The sequence below is a fragment of the Grampus griseus genome, assembly GCF_964374135.1.
Source record: "Grampus griseus genome assembly, chromosome: 5".
Classification (NCBI taxonomy): Eukaryota; Metazoa; Chordata; class Mammalia; order Artiodactyla; family Delphinidae; genus Grampus; species Grampus griseus.
This window is the reverse complement of record NC_138998.1, coordinates 98,196,759-98,222,356: the sequence shown is the minus strand read 5'-3', so window position 1 is coordinate 98,222,356 and position 25,598 is coordinate 98,196,759. Positions and strand designations below refer to the sequence as shown.

Sequence of the window (25,598 nt, the reverse complement as noted above, 5' to 3'; positions counted from 1 at the left end):
TGCCATACATTGTCATAGTTGTTAAATGAGTGAGAGTCATTCCATGAAACCCTGACCTCTTGCTAACCATCAGTGGCCTTTTCTTAGTTCTTATTTAACCAGTTGAGACACTTGATTTTCCAAGTCTTGTCTCCTTTCCAGAAAGTCTCTTTTTTATATTTGCACTTATGATATTGTACATTCTTGTTTCAATTCCTGCCTCTGGCCATTCCCTTCTGTTTCCTTCACTGATTCTCTTCTGGCTAAATTACTTTTCATGTAGATGTTTCTCAAAGTCCTCGACCCTCCTCAACATCAGTCTTTCAAAGCAGTATCTTCCAATCTTATTACTTCATCTTTTGGCTCTCAGATCTCTACCCGACATCCCTCTTGAGCTCTAGACTTGATTGTCAGAGTTCCAGACATTTCTACATGGATGGCCTTTGATACTGCAAATTCAGTCTGCCCAAAAGTCTCAATATTTTCAGAGATGTTCTCTCTATATAAATTTGTTTGGGAGATAGAGGTGTTGGGAGGTAGGGAGGATTGTTTAACGGCTTGGGATGGAGGAAGAGCCCTGGGGGTCAAGTACTCCATTTGGAGATTTTCAATCAAACTCTGCTCTTAATCCCATGTCTCATATTGCCCTAAGTAGTACCTAGTATCTTCAAATCCTGAGCTTTTCCAGGTGGTCTGCTGACAATCTGTCTGTAGATTGTTTCCCCCTTATGATCAAAGTTCCCTGTTGCAGACACTTGGGTGGAAGCTTCTTCTGGTCAGTTACCATGCCTTCATCTGCTTTTGCCTTCTAAACTTTTTCTGAAATCTCTTATCTGCTAATATCTACTCTCTTCCTCTCCTTGTATTTATAACTTAAAAAAAAACCCTTTACTGTCATTTTAGAGTGTTTTGTACAAGAGAAGAAATCAGTGTGTGTGGTTTATCCCCAGTGTTAATCAGAATTTTTATCTCTCTCTCTTTCTATAAATTTATTGATTGATTCATTTATTTAATTTTTGGCTGCACTGGGTCTTTGCTGCTGCACGCGGGCTTTCTCTAGCTGCTGAGAGCGGGGGCTACTCTTTGTTGCGGTGCGCGGGCTTCTTGTGGTGGCTTCTCTTGTTGCAGAGCACAGGCTCTAGGCGCACGGGCTTCGGTAGTTGTGGCTCGCAGGCTCAGTAGTTGTGGCTCGCGGGCTCTAGAGCACAGGCTCAGTAGTTGTGGCACACGGGCTTAGTTGCTCCACGGCATGTGGGATCTTCCCAGACCAGGGCTCGAGGCTGGGTCCCCTGCATTAGCAGGCGGATTCTTAACCACTGCGCCACCAGGGAAGTCCAGAATATTTATCTCTTAATAGTTGAGGAAAGTGAATCTCAGATTGTCACTTGACAAACTCATATTATTATTGAGAGGACGCAGGAGAATTCAGATGCAGTTCTATACCATAGTGCTTCCCATTTGTGAAGTTAATTTGTAAGGTATACTTATAAACTTAATTTACCAAAAAGAAATCCTATTAAAAATTAAAAGAGCTGTGGCAGTAAGTCTGTTTTCAGAATGAGTCATGAGCTAAATAAAATAAATTAAATCTGAACCATAGGTTATAGATTTTCTAAACCAGCCCTAAATAACTTGATGATTATTAGGCCTGTTCTCAGTAGTTTGGCATCTGCTTTATGTAAAGTTTAACTCTTGCCCCATTTTAGAATTGTTGCTCATAACTGATCATACAACATTGGTGAAGGTTCTGGTATCTTTTAAGAGATGTCTGGTTGCTATATGCCTATGATGTTTCTAGGGACAGCCAAGGAGTATCAGTCTAGTGCATATTACTGTTAGTTGTTAATAATTCATAACCCTTACTTTTAATATTATCATAAATAGTTTACTAAAAAGAACCACGCTTGTTTTTATTGTTGCCACTGTTCACTGATAGGTAAAAATGGAAGAATTGTAGCTCAAGAGTATCTCACTGAATAAAAATAGTCACAAATTGTTCTTTATATCAATGCCTATATTGAGGGTACAGTACTGTTTAGTAAGATGAATATATTAAATTATGCATTTGTTTATATTTTGATTCGTGTAACTCTTATTTTCTTATTGGTCTTCTTCAACTCTTTTTTGGCCAGAGGTGAAATGGTAGTCAAATTTAAATATATTAAATGTTTGCATGGTTAGGAGAAATTTAATTACTGAACTAATTTTTAAAAATAAATTATAGCCTTAATGCATGCTTGCTGTCCTTTTTTTCTCAGTGATACAAATAGCAATATGACATCAATTTAAAATCAAGATTAAAAAATTTTTCTTTTTCAAACACGGGAACTCTCTTTTCAAAAATTTCAACTATAGTTGGACTTGGAACCCCATATGTAAACAGATCCAAGCAACGCTCCCCTGTTGATGATGGGAATGAGTAGCCTGGAGCCTCAGAGTCAGCCGCTGTTCCCTTCCTCTGCCAGCTATGGCACCTCCTTGGAACAGTTTTAAAATTACATGTGCAGTGATGGAAAGAACACAGTCTTTGGAATCAGACATATCTGGGCTTAAATCCCAGGTCTCCATGTGGTAGCTTTCTAACCTTGGAAAATGTACTCAACCTCTCTGAACTTTGGTTTGCTGCTCTGTAGTGGGAGGTGTCAAACCTTATTATTTTTTTTGTGTGTGTGGTACGCGGGCCTCTCACTGTTGTGGCCTCTCCCGTTGCGGAGCACAGGCTCCGGACGCGCAGGCTCAGCGGCCATGGCTCACGGGCCCAGCTGCTCCGCGGCATGTGGGACCCTCCCGGACCGGGGCATGAACCCGTGTCTCCTGCATCGGCAGGCGGACTCTCAACCACTTGCGCCACCAGAGAAGCCCCAATCCTTATTTTATAGAAGTGTTTTAGAATTAACTGAGATAACATGTGCTGCACTGCACGATACCCAACACAATTTAGGTACTGAGGAAAAGAGCTGTCTTTTTACCGTATGCAGTCTGACGACAACTTAGAATCTAACTCTTTGCTTAAGAATGGTGCTGACTTTTTCTGGGTGAATTGTATGGAAATCAGCTATTAGAAACATTGACTCTCTGTAACATTTGAAAAGAAGGCATGCGTGAACGTATGTATGCACATGGAACTTTAGCTAGAACTCAAAAACTCTCACCTTTGGTTGCTTCTATAGAGACTAGGTGCTGTCAGCGTGCCTGAAGTGGAGATTGCACTGCATGTTACTGCACCATTCACATGACCAAAGGGGCTGCCAGGGCTTAAGCCTGTTGATATGGCTGGTGCTGCTCTGGGGCCTTGATATCTCAGAGTTCTTGGATGTTGAATGTATTGCATGGCATCTGGTTTGATTTGCAGCGGTTCCAACCTCTCATAGACCTGGAATAGTCCTACTCTGTGGTGTGGTGGCGTACCTTAGGAAAATGGAAACTGGGGGTGAAGGGTCATGTACATACTCTAGATTTTTTGTGAGTAAATTTGCCTCCACAGGTGCCAGATACTGATTTGAGAGCTCCAAAAGGCTCTCACAGAATTAAAAACATTTATTATTCTTGCCCAGTGTTTTCGTTGGAGAAGTGTTTATACCATAACAAGAAGGAATGGCTTTCCCCCTACGCTATGTCATCTTGTTCTTTTCTCTTCTCACCTTACACACCTGCCCTGGTTGATTTGATTTTACCTACATCTTAGCCAATGACAAAACTCACATCTGTCCCTCCAGCCCAATGTGTTCTCCTGAGCTTCAGGGTGACGAAGCCAATTCTTTGATGGACCTTTCCTGTGAAGGTCCCTGAGTTTGAGATTTGACTTACTCAAAGTTGAATTCAGTGTATTTTATCCTAATTTCCTTCTGTTCCTGTATTCCCTGTCCTGCTGAAAGGTGCCACCAGGTACCCAATCTTGGTATCAGGGAATGATTCTGCCAAGTAATGTGTTGTGGCCAGATATCTTAGGAGAAGACTAACTAGAATTGTCTAGTAAGCAGCTGGGTTTAGTTTATGAATGCCAGATTTTGGTAACTGTAAGTAATCTAGGTAATAGTCCTACTCATGAAGCAAGCATGAAGTTGTTTGCCCTAACCTTGTGGTGACAAGGAAAAATAGGATGTTAAGAGTTGTTTATTGGAAGAACACGCACACACGCACGCATGCACGCATATATGTAGGCAGTCTCCATTCTGAAAAACTTTTGAGTTGTAGTAGGAATTTCCCAGGCAAAGAGGGCAAGGGATAAATGGTCTCAGCAGTGGTAATAGCTTTGTGCAAAGACATACCTGTAGTAAGAGAAAGAGGAAGCAAGAGGGGAGGGGGGAGAAAATAGGCTCCCATGAATGCCTGAGACCGCATATGGTGACATTAGGCATTGCAAGTGACAAGAGATCGAATCAGAGAGGGGCTAGACCCACCAAGACCCCAAATGCCATGCTAGGGAGTTTGGATTTTATCCTGACAAGGGTGCACAGCCAATGGAGGCCTTTAAGGATGATTAGATTTGAAATCTTTTAGATTGCTGTGGCTTTTGTCTGGAGAGCAGACTGGGGAACTTTAGGAATGGAAGTAAGGAAACAAGTCATTCATTGCTGGCAGTGTTCTAGGAGAGAGGTCATGGTGTCCTGATGTTTCATCTGACTTTTTAACAAGTGGGAATGTTAAAGTTTACAGAAAATGGAAGAATGGAGACACAGCATGGTCAAGTTCAGTTTCGGATGTATTGGGTTTGAGGTGCCAGTGAAGCATCCAGGTGGGTGTGGATGTTGGGTTGATCGTTGGATATACAGTCTGAGTTGAGAATACAAATCTGGCAATCATCCGATTAATCTGTGAGAAATGAGACCTCATAAGAAAATCATGAAGGTAAAGCAGCCCCGGGCTGGAAGTTGGAGAAACATGACATGGAGGGAATGGCTAGAAGGATGTGAACTTGAAGGAGATGGAGAGAGAGGAAGAAGGGAAACCTCAGGGTGATGTCATGGAAGCCAAGGAAGACTGGTTTTCAGGATCAGATTGAGTCTCACCTCCTGTAGACGCATCATATGAGACCAGGGCAGAAAGAAAGTACATTGAATTAGCAAGTAGGACAGTGTCTCTGAGAGATCGTGGTCAGAGCACAACTGGGGCAGAAGCCAAATTGCAGGGGCTCAAGGAGTCACTGGGAGGAAAGGGAAAGAAGATGGTGAGGGTTGGTGACTCCTTTTAAGGAGGTTGGTGGTGAAGGCAGAGGAGAAGGCTGTCCCTGGACTTAGACTTTTGAACAGTGGGCTCGCAGAAGGGGCAGACGAGGAAGTGGGGTTCCTTAGGAGACATCAAGTGTTATGAAGTGGTGCCCTGGTGGATCCTTAGAGGAGGAGTCCTTCATCCCTTTATGCTGAGGGTGAGTGAAGGCAGTGGGACAGATGTGCTGTGAGGCAGGTAGAGGAGGGGTGGAGGCAGGACCATAGGAGAGCATCTCCATGAAGTAGAAGGTAGGTGCCTCTGCTGGGCGACGGATGGGATGGTGGAGGGAGTGTGGCAAAGGTTTGAAATAGCTGCTGTGGAAAACGGGGACTGTCTCAGACTGATTTCCAGCAGAGGCTGTAAATCGTGAATTATTGGAAGCCTACATCTGCATAGTTGTGCATATCCCTGTGGATTTTTAGAGCAAGATGCATTCACTTATGAGGAAAAGATAAAACTAGAATCTTTCCGGGTGGGGATGACCAGAGAACAAGTAAAAGAGGCTCTGAGGGTGTTAGCCATATTTGATGTCTGGATAGAAAAGATACGAAAATTTGCGGGAGCTGAAAGGGACAGAGTGAGAGAGGCCAGAAGCTGTGATGAGGCAGGAGGACATTGTGTGGTGGGTGCACCTGGGACAGTGGGTTAAGAGAGCTGGAAAGATGATAGGGTGTGAACACTTGGGAATGCCTGAGATTGAGATTCACAGGCTGGGTGATTATGGGTAAAGACAAGGGTCAGGGGTTGCCGAAACAGTGAGGTCCAGCAGAAGTGGAGGTCATCGGAGTTGAGGACGCTAACACAGGTCAGGGTGTTGCAAGGATTATCCCTGCTGTGTACAGTGAAGGCAGAGCCTGAGGTGGGTGGATGACCAAGCCGGGTGCTTGAGACGCTAAAGGAAGGGCCATCTGGCTCTTCACTATTTCTCATCAACAGACTCTTCGTTTGGTGACACTCTCTACCCCTTGGCCTTCTTGACCTTGTTCCCTGTGCCAGTCATCATGTTGGGACAGCACCGGCCACCTGTTAGAGGCTGATGAAGGAGGTGACAAACTAATGCCAATTAGACCTGAAAACAAGTTCTCACATCCCTAGAATGTAGGCTCTGTGAAAGCAGGGCTCTTGGTATATTTTTTTTCACTGTTGGATCAACGCACATAGAGTTGTATCTCGCTGTTCATCATTTATATAAGAATGAATACCTTAACATTTGCATTGACCCCGACTGTTCCTTGGAACACCTGGTCTCAGCCTATTGCTGCATTCCCCCAAACGCTCTTCCAAGTCTTCTCTATTTGGGGAGCTCAGATCCCAGCTCCACCTCTGTGTCCCTTCTTCAGCGGAGCATCTCTCCTCTCGCTTTACTGAGGTCAGAGCCACTCGTTGGACCTTGCTCATAGTCTTCTCCCCCTTACAGAATTGCTCAGGCTTTAGCCACTTCTTTATCACTGTAGCTGGAAGAGGAAGTGCCCCTACTCAGCTCCAAAGCTCGTTCCTCCCCTTTATTAGAAGTATTAGAGACTGTACTGGTCTCTTCATCTCATCACCTTCTGCTTTTCTTCCTCATATCCGTCATCCTTCTGTTGTACAGCAGTTACTCCCTTCCCCCCAGGTGTAGAGCTGAGCCACAAAACAGGAACAAAAAGTCATTTCTGCTGTCTTGGACCTTAAACTGTCACCTTTTTACCTTTCCTCTAGTTAAAAAAAAAAAATCAAAAGTGTTGCCTTCTATTGAATTATTTACCGAGTGTTTGTCTCTCTTTGCTCTGTGTTCACTGTTTAACACCTTGCGTTTGGGGCTGTACTCACAAATTCCTGAGCTGTTATGACTATTTCTCCTGCATTCCTAGGGCTTTTCTATGGTCTTCATTCCTTCGTTTATTAGTGCAACAAGGATTTAAGCACCCCTTATTGTCAGGCACATTTCAAGGTGCTAGAGACAACAGCAATGACTAAAACAGACAAAAACCCCTGCACGTGTGGCTTTTACTTTCTAGAGGAAGAAACATTAAATAATATGTGTGTGTGTGAGATGTGTGTATTTGATACCAACAAGTACAAAGGAGAAAAATAAGGCTTTTACTTTCTAGAGGAAGAAACATATTAAATAATATGTCTGTGTGTGTGTGAGATGTGTATATTTGATACTAACAAGTACAAAGGAGAAAAGGCAGAGAAGGAATATAGGCTGTTTCAGAGTGGAGGAGTTTACTATTTTAGATAGAGTGACTGGGGAAACTTCAAATGGAGATGACAGTTAATAAAGGTTTGAAGGTGGTGAGCGGGTGTGAGTCATATAGCTCTGTGGGGGAAGAACATTCTAGGCAGAGAGAAGGGTGAATGCACAATTCCCGAGGGATGAGTGGGCCTCATGTTTTTTGGGTTTTTTGGGGTTTCTTTTTGCTGTACGCGGGCCTCTCACTGTTGTGGCCTCTCCCGTTGTGGAGCACAGGCTCCGGACGCGCAGGCTCAGCGGCCATGGCTCACGGGCCCAGCCGCTCCGCGGCATGTGGGATCTTCCCGGACCGGGGCACGAACCCGTGTCCCCTGCATCGGCAGGCGGTCTCTCAACCACTGTGCCACCAGGGAAGCCCGGGCCTCATGTTTCTGAAGAACAGTGAGGAGGAAAGTCCTCATCTTTCTTGACCTTACAGTGGCGTTTGGCATTTGCTCCCCTTTGCTTTCGGAAATATCCTTCGTTGTTTGCCTTTGGAGACCAGCATTCTGGTGGGATGACTGTTCCGGCTTTGGCCTTCCACATCTCTTTCACTGATTTTTTTCTTCTTTGTGCCTGCCTTTTAATCTTTTTTCCCCAAGTCTCTTTTGTTGGTCCCCCTGAACACACTGTGTATCGCCAAATTGTGTTCTTAACTGTGCTCTGACTGCTTCACCAGGGGACCACAGATTCTGCACGTTTGACATCTAGTTTGTTGCCTCACCTCCCCCAAACCCCACAAAGGCTCTAATCTCACCTTTCCTTCTATTTCCCATATCCATTTTTGTCTTAACTACTTAGATAGTTTCCCAATTTAGAACACTTAATCATCTGTGACTTTGTTATCTCTCACCCTCCACTTCTAATTGGTCATCTTATCGACTTCATTCTCTATCCTCTGTGCCCCAGTCTTCTTCACCCACAGCCCTGCCGTAATAAACGTACTTCACACTTCTGTGTGCTCGACCCAGGCGCTACCTTATGTGTTGAATGCTCTTCTCACCCTTCAGGAGCAAGCTCGAACATCACCTCTGTGTAGAGAATTCTCCCCATCCCCAGCCAGATTAATTTTGTCTTCCATTGTGTACATATCTCTCCCTTGCCCCACCCAGTGATATAATGATGAGTATCTTGCTGGACTGTAAGTTCCTTGAAGCCACAGCTGAGTATTATTAATCATTGTTCTTAATGCTTTCCTGTGTTTCCCTGTATTGGGCACATAGCAAAGAGAATAGTTAGATAGATGGATGAATTTGGACCTAAGGACACTGCGTTACAACATATTGAGTATGAAGGGAAAAAAATTAAATTCCCAAGATACATATGCCTTCATTAGTAGCCTTTATATGTTACATTCGGAATACCAACATCTTTGAGGGCAACTGGAACCGATGTTTTGTTAACGTTTGCTTGAATCCTGAGTGCTTTCATTCTAGTACTCGTTGGAACAGTGGCAGACAGTACTATTGGCAGGTGACATTGGCCCTAGCTTGTGGCAGGCTGAACTTCATTGTTGTCTAGGCTGAGGTCAAAGAGCAGCTATTTTATATCAAATTTTAAGATGTAGTTATATAAATACTGGGTTTGTTGTGTTAACTTTGAATAGCAGTGCTCTTTCGTGCTAACTTTTGTCTCTAAATTTAAATAGTTTTTTGGTGGTGTTGTTGAAGGTATTTTAATTACTGATACAAATTTCTCACAAGATTAGTAGGCAAAAATTAAGCAACTAAGACATTAAAATGCTCTTAAGATACTGGGATTCTGGAATAGCAAAGAAGTGATAATTGAGGGGAAAGAGAAACAAGTGATTTTTTAAAATTTTATATATATCATTGTAAAAGCGTTAAATGAGAAGGCTTTCACTAGTTTAGCAAAATGTATTTTCCTTGTTGAGACAGCAGTCCATTATATTTTGAAAGGAATCGTCAAGTAAAAATAATTGAGGCAGTGAGAGAAATAGTATTTTTGACAAATTATTTGTCTTGAGATTTTATGGATGTCAAAAAATGTAATTTCCATGTTCTCTAAGTTTTCCTTTTTCAAAAACCATTGCCCCAATTTTATAGAACTCCTTTGTGACTCTCTAAAGCATTTCAGGAATATTTGTGTTATTTTAGTGAGCAGCCTGTAGTTCCCGTTCCTCGGGTAGCCTCCCAGGAGGAGTGATGATACTCGTTGCAGGAAACAAATCACTGTTCTCTTCGTGCTGCAGTCTTGGTTCATTTTGAAGCAGGAAGAAATATTGTGGGTGGCCATTACAACAAATTAAATGGAGTAGTTAAAGGCAAAAAATATATGTCTTTCATACACACGATCACTTTCAAAATGTCAACTAGCATATTTTCTGCTGCTGTACCGAGAGGCCATCTATGCTGTCAACGGGAGGAGAGGGCGCAGTTAATTTATAGGGCGGACCCCATAAAGAGCAGGAGGCTGGGTGGATGAAGTGGAGGCGCGTGGGATTGAGATGCCGTTGAAACCAGTAAAAGGCGAGACTTTGAGTGCCTCTGGAAGGCTGGTGCTACTCTAAACGTAGAGACTCACAAGTTATATTAAGGACGTAACACACAGAAAAATGCTATGCTGTGTGTTTACTCAGAAATATCCCTGACTTCTAAGGTGGGAACAAACAAAAAATATTGTTCGCTTGAAACTAATTTCCTGGGTTAATGGGTTCTAAACATTTTCTCAACCCTCCATATGCCAAATATTATTAGTGGTTAGTGGAACACTCCTTTAAACTGTTTTGAATTTGGATTAAAACAGGGAAGGGGGGTGAACAAATGACATTATACTTATGATGTTCTTGGCTTCTTGAAGATCAGCTTCTTACAAAACGTTTTCCTGTGAACCTGCAGTGGCCTAAGGTGGTCTCACCTTGGTGTCCTGATATTTTTCTGACTCACACTTGAGCTTTCCTTTTATAAGGACTAGTGAGTGTGACATCTGACACATACTATCAGACCGCATTCCTTTCACAAGTAGGTGAGTGAGCGTGTTGGGAAGGCAGGCTGAGCTGGTCCCTTGGCCTGAAGCTAACGCAGCTTTAGGGAGGAGTGTGCCCTGGAATGCCAGCGCGCGCTCGGATGGAGCAGCTCCGTCTCCTCACACAGAGTACGCGTGAATGGGAGCTTGCTTCACTAGTAGGTTAATTATGAGCAGGTAAGATGCACCCCTGAAAGTGTTTAACGTCTGCAAGAATTCCCGGTGCTGCCCACCGTTTGCATTAGTGCACATATCAGGGCTTTGTGTTTTACCTTGAAGAGTCTGTAGCGGGCTTTTCCTCTAAATTGATACACCATGTTGCTGTCTTTCCTCGTCTTCCTGAGGAACAGTTTTCCACCATGTGGCAGCTTCAGAGGTTAACACAGTGCTGAAATGATGAAGTCTATTTAGGTGTTGTCTGATGTACCGAGTGTGTGAAAATACTGTCCATTAGCTCTGTAATAATAAAAGCTAAATTTAAACACCTCTGAGGTCTGCCATGATCTGTCCTTTTACTTATCTCTCCATACTTAACTTTTTGCTCTTCTCATTTTACACTCTTACCTCCAGTCCTTTTAAACTCCTTAGAAGCTGACACCTCTCTAAATGCACAGAGACAGGGAGAAGAAGCAGGGAGCGGAGAACAGAGAGTGAGGGAGATGCACAAGCATCACATAGGCACTTTTTAGGTCTCCTTCAGAGGACACTTCCTTTAGGAAGCATCCCCTGAGTTACCTCCTCTGCTCTCTCCACAACCAAATCTGGACTGGTTACTCCTGGGTCCCCATGTGGGCTGTCCTTCCCCCTTTGTGACATTTACTATATAGCTTTGTTAAAGTTGCACTGACGGTGCCCTTCAGTAGCTTGTAAACTACTAGGGAACAAAAGCCATCTGTCTTATTCACAGATGTATCCCTGGCATCGGGCACAGAGTGTGTCATGTAATAGGTTATCAGTTAGCCTATGTCATTTTTTAAATGATGTTGCTTAATATTCTCTCTTTTGTTTTCAAAGATTCCCCAAAGTGAGGACAAAAGGAACCATGCTGAGAAGCTAATCACTCTTCCAACACAGGAAGATTCCAAAAAGCCAAATGACCTTTCCGGTTCCACTTCAGATGCCAGAATGGGAGAAAGCGATAAACAGCCGAAAGAAAGCTTTTTTCAGTTTCTTGGTAACTTATTCAACATCTCAGGAAAATCATCTCTTGGTGAAGCCAAGCAGTCTTCTTTCAAAGATGAATATGACAAAACTGAGAAAGACTTACGAAATCCCAGTGACCATCCTGATGAAGGGGTCCAAAGGGAGAGGGCTGTTGTCAGTGGCTCCCTGGGAACCCTGGCACTTCCAGCAGAAGCACAAGAATCCAACTCAGCTGAGCTCTCAGATGCCTTGTCTTTGGATACAACACAAGACAGTGAACAGGAAACCAGTGATTTGCTAAGAAAGTAAGTTTAAAATCTACTTATCTAAAAAAACTGAGCTTTTGGACCTAGCTTTTGAGCCTTAGTTCTACTACTGTTAAGTAAGGGGATTAGAAAAAGTATTCTGTAATGTCCCTGCTACTAGGTGAAAAATTATATGATTCTGTGTACCATACACATATCTAGGGCCCTTTGAGCTATTTTAGGGGGTGGTACTAATACCTTTTAGGTGCTAACTTTGTCATAGTAAACGATTTATTTCTGATTTAAGACTTCCTTAAATGGGAGTGTTTTCTGTTGTCTGAATTCTTCTGTAGTAGGACAGGCAATGTGTTCAGTATCTGCATTTTGGGAACAAAAATAATCCTACGGTTTGTGTTCACGTTCCATCAATATCTTTTCTTTGTGGAATCCAATTAAAGGGGTTAAGAAAAGAAATTAAATTGACTTTATTTATGGAATTAGCCTTTTGAACCTTTCCCACAGCTCCAAGAAACAAATCTTGAAGAAATTTAAGAAGCACTTCACCAACCCTTTTTTCTTTCTTTGATTTACAAATGGGCACTAACTTGTTTTTCTTTGACTCAAATGAGCTAGAAGGAACATTTTCTATCCAGAAAATGTTTGTAACAATGTTGAGTCCATTAGATATTTTGTGTAACATAAAAGTATTCATTCATAACTGATAAGGATCTGTTTTATTTTATTTTTAAAAATTTATTAATTTATTTATTTTTGGCTGCATTGGGTCTTTGTTGCTGTGTGGGCTTTCTCTAGTTGTGGCGCGCAGGGGCTACTCTTTGTTGCAGTGCTCAGACTCTAGGCACGTGGGCTTCAGCAGTTGTGGCACAGGGCTCAGTAGTTGTGGCGCATGGGCTTAGTTTCTCTGCGGCCTGTGGGATCTTCCTGGACCAGGGCTCGAACCCATGTCCCCTGCATTGGCAGGCAGATTCTTAACCACTGTGCCACCAGGGAAGTCCATGGATCTGTTTTACTGATTTTAATTTAAACTCTACTTGAGAATTATTTTTGTTCTTTGAAGAGTTCATTAATACTATAGTCAGATGACAATTTAGGACTATGTGATTCTTTATAGTTTCAAAGAGTCCTCATGCATGTGATTTCAGTGAATTCCTCATAGTAAGCTTTTGAAGTAGGGGTAGGCACAGACCCATCTTACAGTTGTGAGAACTGAGACCCCAGATGGATTTGGGTTTGCCCATCAAGAGTGATGAGGTGGGGCTTGCCCTACCAGTTGTTAAAGTGTACTGATAAAGCTACGTAAATTGAAATGATGTAATACTGGTGTAATATTTGCTAGACATTTATATGGAACAGAATAGACAGTCTAGAAATAGACCCTTGTGTATTTTGTGATTTGAGCCCTTGAATGTGATGGCATTATGTATTCTTGTAAAAAGGAAGACTTGGGGAAATGGGATAATAATTTGGAGAAAAAAATAAAAGCTAGATACTCATCTCATTTTTACATTAAAATTAAAGTGGAATAAAAATGTTTAAGAAACATACAAAACTAAAAGCAGCTAAATGTGAATTATTCTGGTGAGAAACAATTTTCTAAGCATGATAGCAATGGAAAGTATCAGGAAAGAGAAGATCAGTAGATAGGATTGCTTCCAGTTTTCCAACTCTCTATGATAAAAACTGTGAACAATGATACATTAAATTGGCAAATCAGAAAATTATATACAAAATTTGTATGTAAATAGTATATACAATTATATGCAAATATAATCATATAAATATACAAGTCAAAATTTAGACAAGTTATTACCTATAATTTGAAGTGTTAGAAAAAAATCCGTATCAAAAAGCATTGTAAATGATTTCATCTTCACTTAATTAAAAATAATAAACAGCTGTGTAATTGTTTTTATGTACCATTGAGTATGCAAATTTCATTTTTAATACCAGTAAAGCCTTTAAGTAAACCTGTTGTGCTAACACTTTTTAGATTACTTTCCATACATTAACTCATGCTTCTCGTGTAATTTATGTAGGAAGCTACTTCACTGTTGGATTGAAATTCTTTAAAAAGTTCTGCAATTCTTACATTTTCAGCAAATTCATATCCATCATGAGAAACTCTTCTGTCAAAACTTTATTGTGCTTTTTAAGTAAATGTCTGGTTTTGCAGCTTTTCTTTACATAAAATAGTTAAAAGCCTTCCCTATTGTGAGAGAAGATATTCTTTTTAAAAAATTATTTTTATTTTTATTTTATTTGTTTTGGCTGCATTGGGTCTTTGTTGCTGTGCGCGGGCTTTCTCTAGTTGCAACTAGCGGGGGCTACTCTTCGTTGCGGTGCGCGGGCTTCTCATTGTGGTGGCTTCTCTTGTTGCAGAGCATGGGCTCTAGGTGTGTGGGCTCAGTAGTTGTGGCATGTGGGCTGTAGAGCACAGGCTCAGTAGTTGTGGCACACGGGCTTAGTTGCTCCGCGGTATATGGGATCTACCCAGACCAGGGCTCGAACCCGTGTTCCCTGCATTGGCAGGCGGATTCTTAACCACTGCACCACCAGGGAGGTCCCAGAGAGAAGATATTCTTTTTTAAAAAAAATAAATTTATTTATTTATTTTTATTTTGACTGTGTTGGGTCTTCATTGCTGTGCATGGACTTTCTCTAGTTGCAGCGAGCGGGGGCTTCTCATTGCGGTGGTTTTTTTTGTTGCAGAGCACGGGCTCTAGGTGCGTGGGCTTCAGTAGTTGTGGCTTACGGGCTCTAGAGCGCAGGCTCAGTGGTTGTGGTACACGGGCTTAGTTGCTCCGTGGTATGTGGGATCCTCCTGGGCCAGGGATCAAACCCATGTCCCCTGCATTGGCAGGCGGATTCTTAACCACTGTGCCACCAGGGAAGCCTGAAGATATTCTTCGCTATGTAATTTGAAAGGAAATAAATCTTAACACTAAAAATGTAGCTTAATCATACTTACTAAAAGTGAATTAGATATACTGAATACTTTTGCTCTAATGCTATTATTTTCAGGCTGCCTTTATAGAATTTTCTTTGAAGAATGACACATGTCTTTGGTTGATCTTTGTAGTATCAGATGCATTAAGTTTATCCAGGATAGAGTACAGCCATATGTAGTACTTGGAGGCTTAATAAACTTGCACATGATAGGTAGTTAGGTTTGGGCTGAAATGCATAAAACCCTTTCCAGATTTTAAATATGTATGTCTATTCCCTTAAATAGTTGAAATTTCTAGATATTTTACTTTTTTCTTAGTGTTGTTTGGATCACATACCTCTACTTATATTGGATAAGCTACAGATCCCATGCACAATTACATAATACATGAAATGAATATGTTCTTTATTCAGTTTGTGAAAATAAACCTTTTTAATTTTCTATCTTTAGTTTATTTGTAAAGTTATGTATTTTTGACATTTCCATTTTCTTTCTATTTTCTGTATTAGGGAAAATCTTAATTAAAGGACAGTTTTATGGTCTTAATACTATTCAGTTATGAAGACTCAACTACAACCTGTGAGAGAATGTTGTAGAAAATAGACTATCTCGGCATGACTAACCCTTTACAAAGTGTGAGTGTAGCTCATCAGTACCTGAAAGGACTAATTATAATACATGAAGCTAAGCTTGAAACTTTGATGTTCAGTGCTTTAAACGTGATAGTATAGTTGTTTAGTATAAAGGGTACATATTTTAGTCACAAGCGTATAACATTTCCACCTAGGGTGCTGAGGGAGATTATTTCATTAGAAATTTATACTGGTTCATATAAATCAGTTTAATCATTCTAGTTGACAGTAACCAGAAAGCTCCCAAGATGGGAATGGAAAACAATTATCCACGCCCCACCCCCCCAAAAAGGACTCCAAAACTACCAAAAGGCATTCTTACAGTGAACTGAAATTTTTTCTGGAGTGGATTTTTCTCTGTGCTTTATTTTAATAGAAGTTCTTTTAGAGCAAAAGTCGCATTATTGGATTGATGTAGAATAAAACGCCTTGACGTCTCGTTAGGATGGAGTTGGTAGTAAGAGAACCTGAGTTTACTATACTTGAAGAATAACTTCTGATCCTTATCTCTCGAGTCTTATTTCTTCGGACATCATGTACATTTTGGTGATCTTTTAGGGAAAAAAAAATTTGCAGCCTTGAAAGTAGGTTTTAAGTATAAAATTTAAAAGCTTTGAAAGAAAAATCAAACAATAAAACTTCTTGTCATCTGTTCATACTTCTGGATCTTCGTGTATTGTTCTGAAAGGCTCTTGTATTTTCTGAATAATTTATGCATTTTGATATAGGATTTTACCAATAACATTAATTTACCTATATGTATTTTTTCTTCTTGTATGTTTTCTTAGATAGGTTCCCTTATCCAACTTTTAACTTTGTTTCATAACTGTCTTTGATCTAGCCTGAAATTTGTGTAGTAGCTAAAATCACTTCTCCAAGGCAAAGCTTTTCTCTATACATCTCCTGTAGCTCTTTTAAAATAGACAGTAAAATGAATGTAACTAATACAAACTTTTACAATAGTGGTGTGGTAGGATTTTAGAGGCCAGCAATTACATAGATTGAAATAAATTATTTCAGCTAAAATTCAAGAACTACGTTAAGGGGCACAGTTAATTGAGATTTTACTTGTCAGAGGTTTACTTTGTGTTTTATCATGTGGGCAAACCTAGCATTCTTCATGGTGTTGCTTTAAAGTTGGGGAGAGGGCTTCCCTGGTGGAGCAGTGGTTAAGAATCAGCCTGCCAATGCAGGGGACACGGGTTCGAGCCCTGGTCCGGGAAGATCCCACATGCTGTGGAGCAACTAAGCCCGAGTGCTACAACTACTGAGCCTGTGCTCTAGAGCCCGCAAGCCACAACTACTGAAGCCCACGTGCCTAGAGCCCATGCTCCACAACAAGAGAAGCCACCGCAGTGAGAAGCCCACACACAGCAACAAAGAGTAGCCCCTGCTCTCCGCAACTAGAGAAAGCCCGTGCACAGCAATGAAGACCCAACGCCAAAAAAAAAAAAATTTATTAAAAAATTAAAAAAATAAAGTTGGGGAGAAAATACCTCATTTTTAGATACTGGAATACTGATAACTGGATTTCTTAGTTATTCATATGGGTTCTATAATGTTTTGTTAATTATATGTTTAACCTGAAAAAGTTAGAGCATACATCAAGTTTTTCTACCATACATTTTTGTAGCTGGGACCCTAAAATGTAACTAGAGAGCAGAATTGAAAACACTTTAGTATCATTTATAAGGATTAAGACAGAAACAAATTACTTAGCGTTTAGTATCATTGCTTTACTTAGCCATTCATTAATTCACACAAAGTTATTAAACATACATCATTTGCCAAATCTTATGTAGGGCACTTAAAAATATGAAAATGGGGCTTCCCTGGTGGCGCAGTGGTTGAGAGTCCACCTGCCGATGCAGGGGACACGGGTTCGTGCCCCGGTCCGGGAAGATCCCACATGCCGCAGAGCGGCTGGGCCCGTGAGCCGTGGCCTCTGAGCCTGCGCGTCTGGAGCCTGTGCTCCGCAACGGGAGAGGCCACAACAGTGAGAGGCCTGCGCACCACAAAAAAAAAAAAAAAAAAAAAGAAAATAATGAAGATGTAGTGCCTGCCTTCAAATAGGCACTAGGTTAGTGGGGAAATAAATCAGTGCATATATCTTTATAATCTAATATGGCAAGTGATGTGCTCAGGGCCCTTTGTCCCCACAGATCAGAGGCTAACTGCCCGTTCTAGCAGTAACGGGGTCTTGGGGTAGGTTTGCATTGGGGTTAACTTGGGAACTGAGTCTTATAGGACAGAAGCTTCTGTCTGGGGCTGGAATTGAAGGGGAGAGAAAGGTGTGTGTTAAGGGCTGTAAGGCAGCATAGCATAGCATAGCATAGCATCAGAGCTCCCAGGGGTAGATTCTCCAAAAGAAGTTAGATGCTGAGGACATCAGGAACTTTATGCTAGGGTTGAGAAAAAGTAGGGAACTTGTGCTAGAAACCTTTTTTGATTTCTGCATTCACCCAGCCAGTTTAATACTTACTCTGCTAATTGAAGAACTTAACAGGAGAGAGGATTTTTAAGGGAATTCTGTCATTTATTGACTTAAGTATATATTGAGTGCTTACTGCAGGCTAGACATCTTGCCAGGTGTTTTCTTTACAACTTCTCTAACTATGCTAAAAGTTGCTGTTCCAAATTCACATCTAAATAAAGGAAGAGAAGCTCGCTATGATGCTCTGATATGGTGGAGAAATCAGTGATTAGCCATGAGGTACCAGTATGAGGCACAAAGGCAATGTGGTTCCTTCTAGTCAAAAACTCTTTGGAGATCAGAGCTAGAACTCAAGCCTCAGGCTTGTCCGCCCACGTTCTCTCCATTAACCACCGTGAGAGAGACAGACGTAATCAGGTGAGAGGGACAGTTCTGAGGAGCTCAGACATTCATGCTGGTTGACACTTATGTGCTGCTGGTCACGTTTGTATTATGCTTAATAAAGGTTGAGGTTGAACTAAAATATTCTAGGATTTCCTTCCCAAGTTTGGACATATGAAGAATAGGAGTGTTTGAAAGATATACTTCACTATGATTTCTGGAATTACTGTTAAGTGTTACTAATTATATTTCCTGATACTCTCATGCTATTTCTTTTTGCAGACAAATGGATGGTAAACCAGAGAGGCCTGTAGTAACATATGCCACGTACCGAGGCCCCAGACAAATTAGGAAGTATTTGAAGCAGCAGACGGCGCTGGAAACCTTGAATCCCTTAGACAGAGAAAATGAAAGTTCCGACTCTAGTACGAGCACACATATTGGCCTTGGAAGTGAGATAGAGGCTGGGATGGTGTCATTGTCATCAGCTAGCACAGACGTTTCTGTGAAAGGCCAAGTGCTTAAAGGCCAGATAGAAGACTCTGATTATAATAAAATAAATATCAACCCAGAAAGCCATTCAACAAACAACCGAGCACTGTCTAGCACTGCTTCTTCTAGGGATGTTTTAAATAAAAATGATCCTGGGGGACCTGAGAGAAGTCGGTCATCCCGTTCTGAGACTAGCTCCACTGATGGAGAATTTGACTCACAGCACCATTTAAGTTGTATACCAGTTTCTCAGACTGACAGAAATTTGGTATGTTCAGCATTGTTTACAAAAAGTAACAGTAGCAAAATTCCTTGCAGTCCAGACTTGCAGAGGACAGCAACACCAGAAACTACGGTAATAGAAAACAGCTCGATGATGAGTGATGGGACACTGGTGCAAAGAGAGGAACGTGTTGAGCTTGAGAACCCTGCTGTTTCCGACTTCTCTGATAGTAAATCTGATGGGAGTGACACTACCAAACATGGAAATACAGATTTGCCAAGTCCAAATAAATCAATTAGGCGTCAAGCTCTGCAGTGGCCAGAGAGTAAGTGTTCTGACAAGCACACCGAAGGTAACTCGTCAAAGCACGCTGCCAATCACACCAGCAACATTGCTCTCCAGAGACATGCTGTAACAGACACAGAACTTGTAAGTGAAGAAAACAGATTGTCTGCCCTGGACACACAGGAAAATTTGGCTCCTACAGAAATCAAGCAAGAAACAGAAAGCACCTCAGTTGGTGAACCCACAACTTCAAGTCATGGAAAAGCTCCAGAAGATAGAATCGAGTCATTACCCAAAGGTACTGACAAGTTGTTGGTAACAGAAGCCAAGAAGCTTGTTAGGCCACATAGCAAAATGCCTCCCATTGTTAGAATGAATGAAAAGGATGCTGCCTCTGTACAACACACCAGTGAATTAGCCGTTGTAGCATGCTTAGAAAATAAAATATCACCTGAACTGGATAGAAATCACATTTCAGGATCTATTCTTGACTCTCAGAGTTGTCAGCAAGCCAAAGCATCACCTGATGCCAGGACATCTCTTAACCTTGACCATAAAAAATCAGATTTCAATACTTCATCTCCTACCTTTGTTTCCCGAGCTGGCCTGCTGAGCAGGTTGGATATTCCTGTCTTAAAGAATGAAGGTTCCTCTGTGCTCGCTGAAACTGGGGATGTCAGCATCATTGGTATTTCCCATCAGCCTCGTAAGTGTCAAGAAGAAAATGTGGCATATCATGCTGAGGCCACAGACAGGAAGAGTCTCCCTGCTTGCCTTCATCCTGAGCGTGCATCTGCAATTCCTGAGTCCAAGGAAGTTCTTCCTGATAGTGAAAAATGCCAGTTTCCACTAGGTCTTGAAGCCAGTGACACCCACTTAACTGCAGTGGACTTGAGCTTTGAGTCCGAAAGCCTCTCTAAGGACCACAGTTCCACTTCATCTCAAGACCGTGATAAAGCAGAGTTCATGCTGTCAAACGCCAAAGCAAGTCAGGGCACTATAGGCAAGTCTGATTCTCTTTTCTCCTTGGAAACCAAAACTGATAACCTTGCAGAAATGTTGTCAACGTCTGAAGTTGACAGTCAGGACAGTGTTCCTGTTGGGTCACATTCTGGAAGAGGAAAAACTCTAGGTCTCTCCAAGATATCTGTTCCCCAAACAGAGCCCAGAGACACTTCTCAGGATACAATCTCTTCTCCACTTGAAATTACAGATGAGCCAGCAAGTCCTCTTTTATCAGAATTGACTTCCCTAGAAGTTGAACAGGACAGAAGTTTTCAGTTAGTGGGTCATAAAGAGATTAAAGAGAAATATTCAGATGCCAGCCTTAAAGAGAATCGCCAAACTGAGCTTTCTCCTTCTGCCTCCAAATATCAAGGTACACAGGAAGCAGAGGTGGAAGCCTCAGGTAATTCTGCTCTTCTCCAAAGTAATATACTTGGGACTTTACCTGCTGTTCATGATGGAAAAGTCATTAGGCAAATGGCACAGAACTGTGAAGCCAACACTTCTGTGTTTCATCAACCTTCAGTTATCTGTGGGACCAAAAAGATTTCTGGTTTTTCAGAAATGGCAGAACTCTGTTTCACTAATACTTCCCCCAAATTCCAAGAAACTGACAGCGCAGCAGTAAATGCACCTTTTCTGGGCTCTGGTGTGAGTTTGGAAAAAAATACGTTTGCATCTGAGGATTCAGATTTTCGTACTCATCCTTCTGTGCTGAGATCAGAAAAGAGAGCCTCATCTCACAGAAAGAAAGAGGGTGCTCATCTCCTAAGTGGTGGTATTGATGGCATGGCTTCTTCCTCCAGTAACTCTGAAGAAGTTAGCATGGTTACAAGTTCACAGAATCCCCCAAATGATTTTAGTTCTGTAAAAGTTACCATAGATGTCCCACATGAAGGTGCCTCCTTGACTAACCTGCTGTACCCTGATAGCTCTTATTTGGAATTTGAAACATCTTTCCCAACAGGGGCAGAAGTCACCCCACTTCAGGACCATTTTGGGGATCATACTGAGATGGTATCAGTTGATTTCCCAACTGCTGCCCAATTTGACAGTCCTATGAAAGCAGAGACTGGAGCAGTTGCTGGGGCCCCAGCGTCAGTTAACAGCTCAAGCCAGCAGTGTTCTGAAGCATCTGCTGAGCACATAGAAGCAAGGAGGAGAGCACGTGAGCCACTTCTGGACCTCGAAAGTGGTTTATGTAAAAAGGCTGATACATTGATTGGTGAGATCTTTAATTCTGTCAGGGAAGAGCTAAAGTCCAGACACACAGTTGGTACCTGCCAGGAGTATATAGCCGTAGGCGGCATAATGAATCCAGGTACCCTAAAAGAAGACATCCTTGAGAAAAGCCCATCAGAAGTGACACTGACAGGGATCCAGCTGACAGAGCATTTGGAAGAGCAGGCCGTGGAAAATATGTCTGAAGTCCAAGGGGAAGAAAAGGCTTGTGCTTCACCTATGGTTGGTGAGAAGAGTCTCCTTTTTGATTCTGATAGAATGAATGTATCTTGGTTGTTAGAAGATCAAGCTAGGGAATTAGTCAATGAGATTATTTATTCAGCCCAAGAAACCTTAGCAAACGATGCTCGGGATACCCGGGATTCTGAACTTCAGGCTAATACTTCAAAACTTCTGAACAGTGATAGTGTTAAGCCGCTTGATATGGTAAGGGAGTTCTTGGTGTCAGAACAGGCAGGAAATCAAAGCACATGTGAAATTAGTGAAAAAGTATTAGGTAGATTCTTTGCTGTAAGTAACTTAGTTAGTGACACAGAGTCAATTAAAGGAAGAGAAATTGTTCTCTACCAAAAATCCCCTTTTTCAGGAAATAGAGGTGGACAGTCTGATAGTATAAACTTGCAGGAGTCAGATACTGTTTTACTAGCTGAAGACACGCCCCATACAGGGTTAGATGATAAGTCAGAAGCACATTCGTTTCTCAACAAGGACTGTAAAGAGAAAATGGAAATAAAGGGTGTTGATAATCACAAAACTGAGACAGAGGAAAGAAGAACTCTTGTATTAAATTTCACGTGGCCTCCATTTGTGAATGATGACATCCATGTACCTGGGACATCTAAAAGCGGTTTGTCTGATACTCTTTTATGTATGTCTGAAAAAAGCTTGCCAGGACATAGTAATAAAAGCGTACCCCTTGCAGTGTCAGAAGTAGGGAAAGTACACAAGAAGGACACTGAAGTAAATGTAGGAAGAATTGAGCTTATACCTTCCATGGTAGAAATGGGAAAACCAAATAAGAAGGATGCTGAATTGAATATTATGAAATATGAGGCAGTTCCCCCTATGTCAGAAGTGGGAAGAGCACATAAAGAGGATGCTGAGTTGCATACCTCGAAAACTGAGCCAGCAACTGAAATTCTTAAAATGAGAGAAGCATACCAAATGGATGCTGAGAGGTATATTGAAAAAACGGAGGGATTACCCGCCATTTTAGAAATGGAAAAAGCTTATGAAATAAGGGATACTGAAGGGGACATTGGGAAAACTGACATAACACCTGATATGTCAGAACTGAAAAATGTCTACCAAAAAGATGCAGAGGGAATCACTGGAAAGACTGAAGTGATACCTGCTACGTTAGAAATGGAAAATGTTTACCAAAAGGATGCTGAAGGGGATGTTGGTAAGACCGGGATGACTTTGGTTATGTCAGAAATGGACAATTTCTACCACAAAGATGTTGAGGGCACTGCCGAAAAGGTTGAAATGATACCTGCTACACTAGAAATGGAAGATATTTACCAAAAAGATGCTGAAGGAAAGATGGACAAAACTGAGGTGATGCCCATTACATTAGAAGTGGTAAATATCTACCAAAAAGATGGTGAGAAGATCACTGGAAAGACTGAAAGACCTATGATGGACGTGGAAAACACTTACCAAAAGGATGCCAAAGGGGTTATTAGGAAAACTGAAATAGTACCTCCTTTTGTGTTAGAAGTGAAAGAAGCACACAAGAAGGCAGTACCTGCTTCCTTAGAAATGGAAAAAGCATGTAAGAGAGATGCAAAAGAGACAATTGGAACGATTGTGTCCATGCCCTTTAAGATAGACATGGAAAGAACATCCCCAGAAAATTCTGATGGGACTGTCAGGAAACATAAAGTGTTGTCCACAGCGGTAAACCTTGAGAAAACATACGGAACAGATCTGGAATTGCCTGTTACACAAGAAGAGGCCACGCCTCCCATATCTGAAGCTGAAAAAGCACCCCAAGAGGTTGCTGAAGGGAGTGGTGGAGAAATGGAGAAGGAGCCTACTGAAATGAAGGCATGCTTGACAGCGTTTGACACTAGACTCACCTCTTTCAGGGGTTATGAATCACCTATGCTAAGTAAGGATTATGAAGGCTACCCAGCCTTAGCAATGCCAGATTTTCAACCCGAGGCTACCATAGGAAAGCTAGACAGAAGAACATCTGTTACTGCAGTACATAAGAAAATAAGAGATCTAGATTATGGAGATGAAAAGGAAGAGCCTAACCTAGCCTTCGTTGCTCAGGATGAACAAGAAAGTTCTTCCTTTACTATATTATATGAAGAGCCTCTTCAAGATGAGGACAAGTATGCTACTGCAGAAGTAAGAAGAACACAGTCCCTCCTGATTCCTGACACATCCACCAACAGCATGCCTGTTTCCGCGTGTGAAAGGTCTGAGAGTAGAACTGACCTCTTCCATCATTTTGAAAAGGAAACTAAATTAGGTGAGACATTCGATGATGATAGTTCAGAAATGATCTTATCAGTAGAGGCCAAAAGGTACAAGATTTATCCCTTAGCTTTGTCTCCCATTTATGAGGATGACAGCTCTCAGGAGGACATTCTATCCAGCGAAATCTCACCTGGCCATCGTGGCTCCACGAAATCGAGAGAGAGTGCAAACCAGTCCTCTTCTGTTTTATCGCTTCTCCAGTCAGTATCGGAGCGTTTAAAGATGAATTTGGATGAAGATGACAGATGGAGGGGAGGGGAAGAGGAGAAAGAGGAGGAAGAGCCATTGCACAAAGGAAGTCTGAGAGCTAGAAGGCGGGAAAATGTTATCTTCAAGCTGCCAGATTCTTCTGTCGCATTTTGCCCTGATGATGACCAGGAAAGTACTGGCGTTTCTAAGAGTTCTTATGTGATGTCAAATGAGCCTACTACCTCTAATCTGCAAATTGGTCTGTGGCCAGAAAAGGCCTCATTTCTACAAAAATCTGACCTTACTTCCAAACTACATTCTTCTTTAAAGAGTGCTTATCATCAGTATTTGCAGACTTCCAAAATCCGTTCTTCAGAAAAAGGAGCCAGATTTGGTGGAATTTTTCAGGAACCGGTGTCAAAATATTGCTGTGCTCGAGACACCTCAGGCCGATTAAGCTCGTTCACAGAGGTGAGTTATTTTGATTATTAACTAGTGAAGTAGTGCTTTGGATCATGAAATGATCTAAAAGTTTATTAAGAAAATCAGTGTTGGGCTTCCCTGGTGGCGCAATGGTTGAGAGTCCGCCTACCGATGCAGGGGACACAGGTTCATGCCCCCGTCCGGGAGGATCCCACATGCCGCAGAGCGGCTGGGCCCGTGAGCCATGGCCGCTGGGCCTGTGCGTCCGGAGCCTGTGCTCCGCAATGGGAGAGGCCACAACAGTGAGAGGCCTGCATACCGCAAAAAAAAAAAAAAAAAAAAAATCAGTGTTTTGAGGTTGTGAAAGATTTTTTTAAAAAATACCAGAGGTTACTTTGTTCTTTGAAGTGTATCATAACTCATGAATTTTAGCTGGACTGGTATATTTGAGAAAACAAAATTGCTTCATCAGAATTTAAAAGGCATAAGAGAGAAGCAAGTTATATCCCAGTTCTTTGCTAATTTTTAGTTTTCAAACTAAATTAAGTGACAGCCTTCTGAGTTTCTCAAGGTACTGTATGTAGAAAAATTGTCACTTGCTGTTGAGCTTATGTGTCTCAAGAAAATATTTCACAATACTTAAAAATACTTTACTTAAAATATTTTAAGTCTTTGCTTGACAACAGTCTCTTACTGTAGTTGGTCTTCTTCTTGTTCATACATAGCAGGGCAATGAACAGACTAATTCAGAGAAAAGGAGATGAAAACATTATAGCTGGAAAATGTCTTGAAATTCAATTACACTTTTCTTCAACTTAGAAATATTTAAATGTTTACTATAGACTATTCATTGAATATGGGACATTCCTTTTATTTTTTTAATATATTTATTTACTTTTGGCTGCTTTGGGTCTTCATTGCTGCGTGCAGGCTTTCTCTAGTTGCAGCAAGCGGGGGCTACTCTTCGTTTCAGTGCACGGGCTTCTCATTGCGGCGGCTTCTCTTGTTGCGGAGCACAGGCTCTAGGCACGTGGGCTTCAGTAGTTGTGGCTCGTG

The 25,598-nt window shown here is 41.6% G+C and overlaps 1 protein-coding gene across 3 annotated transcripts in view; it reads left to right on the top strand.

Moving 5' to 3' along the window:
- CRYBG3 (crystallin beta-gamma domain containing 3) overlaps positions 1 to 25,598 on the top strand; it is a 116,501-nt gene that overhangs the window by 20,106 nt on the left and 70,797 nt on the right. For all 3 annotated transcript variants that reach the window (XR_014296798.1, XR_014296799.1, XM_082655166.1), the window contains exons 3-4: positions 11,402 to 11,835; positions 18,473 to 24,590. Coding sequence is in view for 1 of the 3 variants with exons in the window: in XM_082655166.1 (XP_082511292.1) it covers positions 11,402 to 11,835; positions 18,473 to 24,590 (6,552 nt within the window). In the remaining 2 variants the exon portion in view is untranslated. The remainder of the gene's footprint in view (positions 1 to 11,401; positions 11,836 to 18,472; positions 24,591 to 25,598) is intronic.